Below are 12,668 nucleotides of genomic sequence, written 5' to 3'. Positions count from 1 at the left end.
TAACACATTGCAAGTAAATTTATTCATGGCTCTAAAGTAAAATCGTTTTTTTTAAAATATCTTAATTAAATGGATCCTGTTGTTGAAGAAAATGTTAGTGACTGTTTCAAAACATGTCACACGAAGGACGTGTATTAAATCTGGATCAGAACAGCAGGGGACACTAGGCAATACCTTTCCTACTGTATTTTTGTTGATGTCTTGGTATTTACATGTTTCTGTCACACATAATATTTTTTTCTTGTTAAAAAAAAATTTAACGTGTTTGGATCGGTTTTCCAGGGTAGACGTAACACTAAAGAGGATGTGTCTTCGATTGCCAGAGTTGTAAAGACACATCACAGAGTGAGACACCCTGCTTATACTTCACTTCTGTCCAAATGGTGTTGCAACGGGTAAAATGTTCAGAACTGGTTGACAAATGAATTGAGCTACTTGCCTGTTCTCTTGGTAACTTCTTATGTTCTAAAATCATGTCTTCTGAGCTGAAAAGCAAAACACATTGAAATTTCAGTTTTATTTTCATATGTTTTAGGCTAAAGTAAACTCTCTGTGTAAGCATTTGTCAATTTATTTTTTTTTAAATTTCAATTTCATTCTCCCATGTGTGTGTAATAGCTTATATTACAGTGGAACAATTCAAATGGACTGACTCAGCTAGTTCTCATTTACATTACAGCTCTAAGCACAACTGTAACAGGTTTGACTAAGGCCACCAGCAACACATCTGTGAGTGGCAAATGTCACCTCTGTACTACATCTCAAGCAACGAGCTACTGGGGCAAATTCTTCCCATACATGTCAAGAGGATTCTGAAACCCAAAACTCAGAACTTCAGGTTTTCATTTTGCTCCTGGAACCCAACCCACGCTACTGCCTTATATCTGCTTTCTGCTTTTAGTGACTAAAGGGTGCCAAAGAAACAAAATCAGTTGTACGCAATATGGTGAGCAGGGGGGACATCATAGCAAAAAAAAAGAATGTCTGAACAAATTGTGCAAAACAGTTTGACGTCCTGTTCTGTATGTTGGATTGAGAAAATGGACACTCATTGAAAGGGGACATTGTCATTGTGTGTGACTATCAACAGCCATTTGAGATTTGAAAGGTAACAAAGACAGTCAGTTCAGCAGATCTCGTGCATCATCCACCAATATGTTGTGCTCTTTGTTTTCTCCATTAACTATTTAGAGGTTGGTAGTACAAAATTATTCAAAACAAAATTATGAGTGAATGAAATTTATGCAAAACAATTCAAACTATAATAGATAAACTACAAAGAGTCACGCAAAGGGATGGTCTAAACTGGATTACACACTTTTGCTTGTTTTTTTTTTTTTATTAATGTAGTGGAGCTGGATTTCTTCTCCATTCTTTTAAATTCTTGTTATTCTATGAATTTTACACTCACTACATTAAAGTGCAATTCTATTTACTTTGTTTGAGTTACATTCCTGTGGCAGAATGAACAAATCAATAAAAGAATGTCTCTGTTGCTCACAGGACCTTTATATACCATTTATAAATGACATACTTCAAATGTTCTGCATTCTTTCAGATATGAGAAGAAAAAAAGTTCAAAGCGGAGTTCACTTTTTTCTTGTTTCATATGTGGCCCATTAGTGAGACAGCAGGGAATGTGGGTATTGCGCTTTAATTTTTATGAAGAGTTTGAAAAATACAGGACACCACAAGGGAACTGGTCAGTGTTACATGAAATTATTTATTTATAATGTTTCAACATTAAAATATGGATTTTAATAAGCAGGGTGAAGACATTCATACATCTCTTATACAGTAAGTGTGTTATAAACAGGAGCGACAAGTTGTTTGGAGACAGCAAAAGACATTCATTTCAAACACAGTAAAGTAAAAACAATGAGAAAGAGCAAAGAAAAACAAATCTTCAAAAATACATTTTTTATGTCAATATTCCATCCTATTTTCTTGGAATATTCACTTAGAAATTAAGCACACTAATTGAGTATATCAAATTACAGTGTACAGCATGTCTGACTCATCTGCAATCCAGAAGGGTCTCCAGTGGAGTCTTAACTTACAAGATCTGCAGAGTTTATTTTCCTGGGGCAATTTGGGACTTATGGTAGATGGAATGTGTACATAAGCAAAACCTATGATTATTATTATCTTTTTTTATTAAAGAACACATCACAGCAGAGTTTCAGCCAAAAGAATGATCTAAGGACAGCTCCTTAAACAGCACCCCACCTTTATGATATTATTTACAGTGGTCACATAGGCATGCTGGTCATTTTCAGCTCTATGACACTGCGTCATAGTTTTATCCACCTTAATAAAAGGACAAGTGTCTTTGTATCTGTATGTCCATCAGGTTGCTATGTCTTGGTTATATGCCAGTTGTTATGAGATTTGTAAAAGCACTGTTAATGTTTGTGATGCGCCATCTGTTTGAATGAAAAATGCATTGCATGCATGTTATTACTACATGCACTACAAAATACATTCCAACAGATGGTGCAATGCAAACATTGACACAGAATATGCAGAAGTCTACGTCAATTATTTAGATTTGAACTTGTCTTAGACAGGTAGCCCAGCTAGTACTGTGCCTAAACTGACAGGAACACACGCATTTAAAATAGTTCATACTGTCCTCATTCTCTTCTTCAAGTCAGATCTTCTGGACTGCTGATCAGCACTGAGTGGGAAAAACATAACTTTGCCTGCTGAACTAAAGGAAAAATAGTCATTGGTAGGGCAGCAGGTTCATATTTCAACTTTGTTAATATCTATAAATGGTATCTATCTATCTCACAGTTTGAGAAAGGCAGTACATAATAAATAGAGACATAGCAATTTCTTCATTATTGTCTGCCTATCTATTTGAATGACAGACAGACAAATGGCACTCTATAACAGATAGATACTATAGATGGATATGGAGGAGCGCCTAAAACACAAGTACAGAACAAGGCAAATGCACTACAGTATATAATGGATAGATAAGATAGATTAGAAAAGTACACATATGAAGTAGACACTCCTAGACAATAGATAGATAGATAGATAGATAGATAGATAGATAGATAGATAGATAGATAGATAGATAGATAGATAGATAGATAGATAGATAGATAGATAGATAGATAGATAGATTCTTTATTAATCCCAAGGGGAAATTCACAATTTATTTATTTTTTTATTTCAATTTCATTCTCCCATGTGTGTGTAATGGCTTATTTTACAGTGGAACATTTCAAATGGACTGACTCAGCTAGTGGACAAAGAAAGGAACAATGTACTAAATGGGTAATATAGATAGGCATAAAGGAGTTGCTAATTGATTGATAGAGAAAGCTACTATATAATAATAGGCACAGGCACCATATAATATATAAGAAGGAATTACTGATAGAAAGACAAATAAAGAAAGGCACTATAACATAGATAAATATATAGATACTAGCATTTACGTACAGATAGATAAGGGAGATGGACAGGTGGATATGTAAAATTTATATTACACATGATGTGAATATTATATTTTTTTTTCTTGAATTCAGTTTTTAAACTCCATTACATAAGTGAAATTTATTTGTTAAAACTTTGTTGTTACATTAAAATAACAACAGTGTGACAGTAATATAATTAGATAAAAATAATCAAAATAGTGTTACTAAAGTAATTATATTAAGGACAGACAGAACGTACTGTATATTATTTGAATAAACTTCATTTTTCTTGGTGCCCGCAGCAATATTGATGTTTTTATGCCTTCAGAACTCTTACAGTGTATTTGAATTAACATAACACAGTGTTACTACATAGGAATATATAACAATTTTTGTTAGTTAAAAAAAAACACACACACACATACTTAGGAATCTGCTGCCTATCCCAGACCTACTTTGTGCCCGTCCAGGTGTCTGGGCAGCTATTGGGCAACAGCAGGCTGGCCATCTGAGGAGTGAAGCTCCTCTCGTGTTCTCAGTTTGACAGCTCACTCGATTGTGTTAGTCATGCAAGTCAATGACAAGCGATTTGTAAAAACATTACCAAGCACAGGCAGTGCAGAGGCTCTCAAATCTTTTTTTTTTCTGTTTCAAAGGTGAAGTGTTTTTATTTTGGCTCATTTCTTTCTTGATGTTTTGGATAATATCTGTTGTAGAATGGAATGTAAGTCCAGTGCTTACAAAATTTGCTAGTGATGGATTTAGAGTGACAGCACAAAAGTGATAAATGTGAGTAGTATGTACTGTGCAGAAGGATCTGCAAATGAACTGTTTAGTTTAACTCAAAACTCTCCTTGATACTTTTATCCATGCTAAAACAATATGATGGTGGTTTACTTAAACATCTGGCATTAAAAGGTATATTTTTAATAATATTTAAAACACCCACTCATTCATATAATGGACATAACAATAGGAGTTACTGCAACAATTAATCTGTTAAGCCGAGAATGGATGATAACAATTATACGGTCACTCAGTTTTGTTTTCGAGAATGGATGATAACAATTATACATTGAACTGTTCATTTTATTGCTCACCAGTGTCACAGAGATTCATAGCCTGTCTTGGCAGCACTGGGTGAAAGGGAGAAATGCATCCCATACTGGGCAGCAGTCAATGTTGGGGCATTCTCTTACATTCACAATGTTCAATTCAGAGTCACCAGTTACACTAACATGCACTTCAAGGTGAGGAACTTAGAGAAGCAGGGGAAAGCTCATTGGAACTTCAAGCAGACGGTTGACCAGGAGCCAAATCTGGGTTTGTGAGTGGAGAGACAGCAGCCACAAACCCCTAGGTTTTCACATAATTAGAATTTAATGGATATGGAAAGTGTACTTTTAGGAATGTTACCCAGATATTAAGCTAAAGCTGATACTGAGCTTCCTAGGAGATCATTTTTTCACAACTACCCTTCTTATGGTGGCACAATAGGTGAAGCTGCTGCATCCTGGCTTCAAATTGTGGGCCTGGTTACTGGGTATCTGGAATGTTTTCATTCTCCTGCTGTTTTTGTGGGATTCTCCAGGGTGCCTTTGTCTTCTGCTCACATTCTAAAGAGGTATGTGTTAGGTTAACTTGTGATTGCAAACTGATGCAGCGTGAATGTGTGTATGAATGCCCTGAGATGGACTAGCACCATGTGTGAGTCTGGGCCTAACCTTGTGGCCCTTGTTGTTGGGTTATGCTCCATTCCACCATGACCCTAAAGTGGACTGTGTAGTTTTGGGAATGTTGTTTTAAGACCATAGGAAAATTAGTTTGTCTAATTACGTACAGAAATGTTGTATGGTTTAGCATTTTGGACTTGTGGATTTGAGCAGTCCCTCTGAACCTGTGAAAATCACAATTCAAGAATGAAGTAAATTAAATTACATCATGTTCTTTTTGTGAGTGCTATTACGACCACGGGATTCTACAATTTGACCACCTTCCAGATGCACATCACAATTCTAAGTAAGCCTCATGCTGTTTACCTTGCACCAGTGTCCGTACGCAGTGTTCACTTTTAGCTCCCTGTAGTAGCGTAGTTGATAACCTAATGAAGAACGCGAGATTTTTAATGTAAAATGTGAGTTTATGGCCTGCGTTGAGCATATGTGATACAATCCTGTTCTAATTTTAATGACAGGAGTGGTGAACATTGTAACCACTTCACATTTTACAACTTGGCCTCTTGCTTTAATCATATTACTAGCACAGCGAAATGCATGTTTAGTAAAATGGGCACAAAGTTGCAATGGTAAGTCTGTCTGTTTCAATCAGGTCATGAATTTAGGAACCTCTGTTGACCTGATATGCCAGTCCTTACGCCTGTTTTTCTTTGAGTGGTTCTTGTTGTCTTTGTTTATCGGACATTAAATTTCTGTTGTGGACACTGGGCGACATTATGCTCAGTCATGGATAGACGCCAGATGTTTTCCATATATATATAGTGATATTTAAGTGATATTTTCACTTTATCTGAGAAAGCATGCCTCTAAATTTCCATGACTGTGTTAATTCCATTTTTAGCCACACACTACGTTCATGTACATCATGTATAGAAGAGAACATGAATCATTTATTCATCTACTTACTTAACATGCATTTCCATTATGGGGTCACAAGATGCCTGAGCCTTTCCCTACAGTATCAGGGATGATATGCCATTCCACCATTAGGGCCATCCAACACATACCAACTCATACTAAGCCAATTTAATGCCTGAATCAAGGTGAGCAAAACCACAGCATGTCAGCACTGCAGCACAGTGGGTGTTACAAAAGCAAAAGCAGGGCAGTATTAATCGTAATATCCAAACTCTGGCAAGCAAAATTAAATCAGAGGTTTTCTTTTAATCTTGCTGATTAATTTATCTTTCTTTTGTCTGATTTTAAATTGCAGAGCACATAACTAAATACATTTCTTATTTCTTCTTGATCTAAATGTCGACAGTCATGTCAAGCCGAAATCTTCAAACATTTACATGTGAAATGGACAAAATGACCCGCATATTAGAAGCACAGCTAGTGTGAGGTGATAGTTTAACTTTTTACTGAATTTTAAAAAGGAAGAATACTAATTAAGCTAATGGATGTTTACATGATGGAGCTTCCCGAATTTGAACAACAGATAGCTGACCAAGGAAACCTTCTGGGACACTGTTGGACAAAAATTTAGCCAGGGAATGAAAGATAAGACAGGAACTCCAAATGTTTCCTTTTTAGTATGTTCAAAAATGGATGATATCTTGAGCAAGTGGATCTCTGTTGGACTGGCATGCTGTCCTTGGATGTTTCTTGCCTTGCATTTAGCGCTGCCAGGATATCCCTCAGAACCCTGAAGAGATTTTGGGAATATTACATTATGTTACATCACTGTAATCTGAAACATACAACAGAAAGGGCTGATTTTTTCATGGCACAAATTAAATGTTTACTTGTACCAGTCTCCATCTGTTGGTTTGAATTCAGTATTGGCAATGAAGGAGTGAATATGATGGAAAAGCAGTAAAGCAATATTCTACTTTCCATCAGTTAACTTCTGGAGATTGCTTAGTGCATGGTCAAATACTTTGTTCAACCATCCATTCCTTTTCTGAACGTGCATCTCACTTTTTTCAATTTAAGCTTTTGTATGTAGCATCTGTAATCGAAAAACTGGACAAGGCAACAGTACACCACAGTCCAGATTCATACGGATGTAGTCACACTCACTCATACCAGATCAGTTTTAGATGTAGCAATCAAACTAAGACACACTACTTTTGAATGTGGGAAGAAACCAGAAGAAACTGTATGTGAGTAAAAAAAGCTGGAACTGAGTACAAATACAAAGTTAGTAATGACACAATTTTTAGACTGAACATAACATAAAATAATATTCTAACCCTGTGTAATCCAATACAGGGTTGGGTGAACCATAGCCTGTCCCTGCAGCATTGGGCAAAAGGCAGGAAACAGCCCCCAGGAGAGCAGAGACCCATTCCAGGGCTATATTATTTAAACAGGAAGAAAACTGAAATGTTTCTAATATTTTTCAGTAAAAATAAGCTGACACCTAAATTTGTGAATAGCCAAATACATGCTATCTATTGGTGGAATGTAAAAAGAACAATTTACACTGTTGGTACATTTATTTGATAAGTACAAACTGTAATGGTAAAAACATGAGGTGGCTCATTGTAATAATAAAACAGAATATTGGCTTGATGATACTCATGGAAGTCATGAACCCTACAACAAATATTGTCCTTGTGAAGATTACAATGCAGTGTGCCCTTAAGAATCATCCTGCACAGTAAGCTCAGTAAACTGAGCTTGCTCACTGGACTCTTCCACCTCCAACTGAGATTCTCCAATTCTAAGTGTAGATGATAGGGAGTACTTCACATCTTCATCATCATCCTCTCTAATGGAAAGCTCTGTCTCTAGGTCAGCAGCTTCCACACCATTTTCATCTGGCTGGATTTCCTTCTTAAGAGAATCACTCTCTGCCTTTACCTCTTGCATTGCAGCAGAGAGCTCGGCATGGACTTCTGTGAAGCTTGCATTCTCGCCAGGACTGCTAATAGGCTCCAGCTCAATGGAGGCCACAGCTGTAGGAGACTCCTTGCCAGTTGCAGGTGCCTCACCCTCTCTGACCTTCTTCACATTGAAAGTGAGAGGTGCCACCTTGAAGGAGGAACTCTTGGAACTGTTGGTCTTCTGGTGATTTGGGGTAAAACTCTTCTTTATCTTTTCTCTCTTTTCGGGAGACACAATCTTGGTGCTGATCTTGCTCATCTTCTTTTCAATGTTCTGCCTTGAGAATGCCTTCTTCAGGCTGTCTACTTTCTTCAGGCTAGATCTCTTGATTTTCTCTGCTCTAGATTTCTCAATCCTTTCGGCATGGATGTCGTCATCATCGTCATCTGGAGCGATCTCTTCATCTGAAGACAGATTAATAGTCTGCATGGTTTCCTCTTGAGACTTATTCTGGTCCAGAGGCTGTTCCTCTTCTCCTTCTACGTCTCGAGGGTATGGGACTGCATCTTTAATGAAGGCACTGGCTGGGATTTCATTTTCCTCCTAAAAGAATAAAGAAAAACACTAATTAAACATGAGGCATATACAGTACATGTAATTCAAAATATTTGGGCAAATACATTAAACATATGAATTTAATAACAAAATGAAAAAGATTACAGTATTACATTCTTCCAAAACATTTATTTGGAACGAACAGAAGGATTCTCCAGGGTGGGTACCTTTGACAATTTCGTTCAACTAGTTCTGTGATTGATTTGGTTTTCCACTGTTACTTTGATCTGTGAAGCACAGGTATGCATTACTTCCTCACAGCTCCTGAAACCTGGGTTCAAATCAATTTGTGGAACTTATACATGTCCTTTCTATTAATGTGCCTTTTCCGTGTTTGACCAAAGATGCTTGAGCCAGATTATGGGAATAAGATGGCAAAGAACAATCAGTAACAAGGATTTGAAAGAAAAGGCTGGTCAAATGAAGCTGAGTGAAATAGGTATATCGAGAATAACAAGATGGGCAGAACATGTATTCCACATGGACGACTCAAGGACAGTAAGTAGAGTGGAAAGGGCTTCCAGTAGGAAGGAGAAGAGCAGGAAGGCCAAGAAAGAGGGCGAAAGATATGGTGGTAGGGGAAGAAAGAGACAGAGAAACAAGGGGAAGAAACTTGGAGAAAGTGGCACAGAATAGAAATAAGTCTTGGAAACTTTATAACAGGTAGGAATTCAACATTGATGATGATGGAAGCATGGTTCACTAACTTCTCCTGATATTCTAATTTTTTTCTGTGTAAATGATAACTATAAATTGGCCCTGTTTGGGCAAGTGCAAGTGTGCTACATGAGAATGTCAACTCTAAATATGGCTTGAATGAAATCTAAATCGGCACTATATGAGTGTGTGTGTGACTAACTGTACCCTAAAATGGACTGATGTCCTGCAGCTTCCTCCCTTATGCCCAATATTGTCAAGATACATTTTTTCTACCTGCTTTCCATAATCGAAAAAGTGAGATCAGATAATGGATGGATTTTAATTCATTTTCACCAGCCTGAAGTCATACAAAATGTTTGAACATGAGTGATAAGATGAAAATCAATTCATCCATTTTTACAGTCACGGTACCTTAATGGTAAAATAAAGTTGGGACCAATTATGGCCAAAATCAGAACAAGGTGGAAATGCCACTTCATCACAGGGCAAAATGACTAACCTAAAACCAATCTGTGTAGAGTTCTCATGTGAGCATTGGGAGATATGAAAACCCACAAAAATAAAAAAATTAATCAAACAAGGGTCCAAGATGTGAGCTGGCACTAGTACCCATTATAGAATTTTTCCACATAGGAGCAAACTTGTGCCTCTTTATTGTATTAGGTCATCAACTACATGATTTTAACCAGAGGGTGTTATAGCCCTGAAGCCCCTGATGATGCAGATTTTAAAGAAACCTTAATTAGCTGATTCTTTGTCTGCTTTCAGTCTATAGCTAAAAAGATTATGTGGTTCAATGTCATTAAAATATTTGAAGGATGTGTTTACTAAACAGTGCCTTTTTGATTGCATCCTGAAAACACTTTTTGTGCAGTGTTTCTTCTCTTGATTATACTGAGATAGTGGCAAATCTGAATAGACAAGTAGACAAAGGTGCAAATGCCCCTGCATGCTAAATAGGAGGAGAGCTATCAGCGGACTTCCACAAATGTGTGTTTTATTAGCAGGCTACATTTTGAAACACTAAAGCAAATCTTAACACACAGGATAAGAAAAATGTATCAACCTCATACACACATGCTGAATAAATTCCAATAAAATGAGAGCAGACCATAAGTTAATGGCATCAAGACAGGAACTGGAAAGTAACAGCATGTCTAATTTTGCTGGGAGTCTGGTGGAAATAAAACCAACAGTCATAATGGACTCAGTCCAGAGCGAGATTGAAAACCCTGATTTAATCTTTGACATTAAGTGTCAGTAAGTACTCAGTAAGAAAAATAAATTAGATTTCACACTGAAATCCTCTGACTCATTGTCTTATTAGTATCATCGAATGGATGGATAATAAAACCTTTAAACTTAACAAGGAAAAAACAGAAATTTTAATTAATGGCAGCTAACACAAAAAAGTGAAGACTTTTGAAATAAACTTGGCCATCTGGCTTTACAAATAAGGCCAAAAGCAGAAAATGTAGGTGTCATTTTAGAATCAGAACAAAACTTTAGATCACACATTAAAATGAAGTTGAGTGAAAAAGGTATATCGAGAATGATAAGATGGGCAGGACATGTAATACATATGTTTTTGTCTTTAGAGTATTATAATGCACATCAGTCAAGTTCATCTATAAAGGATACAACCCCAAATCAGAAAAAAGTTTGGACAGTATGGAAAATGCAAAAAAAAAAAAAAAAATGCAGTAATTTCTTAAATTTACTTTGACTTCTATTTTTTTTTAGTTTTGTCTGGTCAACTTCATTTTATTTGTTAATGTACATCTATTCCTGCATTTCAGGCCTGCATCACTAGCATCACTACACTGGCTGCCTTTGTCATTTAACATTGATTTTAATCTCCTTTAAATTGTATACAAAGCTCTAAACAATCTAGCACCTTCCTATATTTTGGAGTACTTGTCCTCCTACATTCCTAATCATAATCTTAGATCTTCTAACACTGGCTTGCACAGTTGGGGATTAATAAAGTATATCACATAAAAATCAAAATATTCCAAGAGTGATACATAAAACAACTGATGAGGCAGTTCTCTGTATCTATGACTCCAAAATATGAAATGCTTTACCTGTTATACTGTAAATACACTGCATACATTACAGTTCAACACTTCAAAAAACTACTAAAAAGCCACTTCTCTGATCCAGCTTTGGCTTAGTCACTTAAGAAACTACTTGCTTCAGCAGCATTTCGTCATACTGAGGGAAGAAGGAAGCCGAATCTTTTCTATAAACTATAGTTCTATTTGCTGTTTTGTAAACTGGTCATTAATCGCTACTTTTGTGTGTTTTCTTTTTTTCTGGTATTTGCTATCCACCACTATCCCCTGGGCTAAATAAGCTGCAGCCACCTGCAATGCTGGGAAGATGAAGGGAGCTCAACAAGAGTAACCTGTTAATAGTGGCACATTCATGGACTGTAGAACGCCTAGGAGTGGCTGGACAGTCTTTTTGCCTTGGAACCCCAAAGATCTATTTTCTTTAACATCCCGCAAAATGGTCCTTTTATTTTTCTGTATTCACTGGACATCTGACCACAACATTTGCTATTAGCAGAACATTATCATTCTTTACTATTATAAATAATTGCTCTTTTGTTTTTACTTTTATTTGCAATTCTATTTAGCCATTAATATTGTACAGCACTTTGAGTTACTTTCATGTATGAAAATGTGCTATATAAATAAAGGTCGTTGTTGACAAAGAAAGCAACTTTTATTTGATACAGTGCCTTTAGTGCCACTAACTTAAGATACTTTAGAGACATCAAAATTAATTTTTTACATGTGTTTTTAACAAAAGAAGCTCAACACAAGGAATCAAAAGCACAGACTTTTAAGTTTAAAGGTTCATTGCAATCACTCAACATATAGTGAACCTGATGGCATGCCTTTCAGTGTTGGGGAATATTACTTTTAAAAGTAACTTAGTTACAATGTTTATTACTTATAAAAAAAGAGTCCATCCATCCATCTATTATCCAACCCACTATATCCTAACTACAGGGTCACGGGGGTCTGCTGGAGTCAATCCCAGCCAACACAGGGCACCAACCCCGGGCAGGGCGCCAGCCCTCTGCAGGGCACACACACCCACACACCAAGCACACAGTAGGGACAATTTAGAATCGCCAATGCACCTAATCTGCATGTCTTTGGACTGTGGGAGGAAACCGGAGCACCCGGAGGAAACCCACGCAGACATGGGGAGAACAAGCAAACTCCACACAGGGAGGACCCGGGAAGCGAACCCAAGTCTCCTTACTGCGAGGGAGCAGTGCTACCACTGCGCCACCATGCCACCCTAAAAAAGAGTCTTTACATATATTATATAGTCATTTATTATAACATATAAGGCATTACACACAGTGCATTACTGTTACGTTACTTGTTCTTCTTTTGTATGAAAAACTACACATTTTACTATATAG

At 36.8% G+C, this 12,668-nt stretch overlaps 1 protein-coding gene across 1 annotated transcript in view; it reads right to left on the bottom strand.

The window, feature by feature from the left end:
* Nucleotides 1-1,703: 1,703 nt before the first annotated feature.
* The window catches only part of cavin2a (caveolae associated protein 2a), an 84,357-nt gene continuing 73,392 nt past the window's right edge, over nt 1,704-12,668 (bottom strand). The window contains exon 2 of the mRNA XM_028807631.2: nt 1,704-8,548. Within this exon, the coding sequence (XP_028663464.1) occupies nt 7,760-8,548 (789 nt within the window). The 3' untranslated portion in view covers nt 1,704-7,759. The remainder of the gene's footprint in view (nt 8,549-12,668) is intronic.

Source organism: Erpetoichthys calabaricus, chromosome 8, assembly GCF_900747795.2.
Source record: "Erpetoichthys calabaricus chromosome 8, fErpCal1.3, whole genome shotgun sequence".
NCBI lineage: Eukaryota > Metazoa > Chordata > Cladistia > Polypteriformes > Polypteridae > Erpetoichthys > Erpetoichthys calabaricus.
Note: the sequence above shows the minus strand (reverse complement) of the source record. Positions and strands in the feature narration are given on the sequence as shown.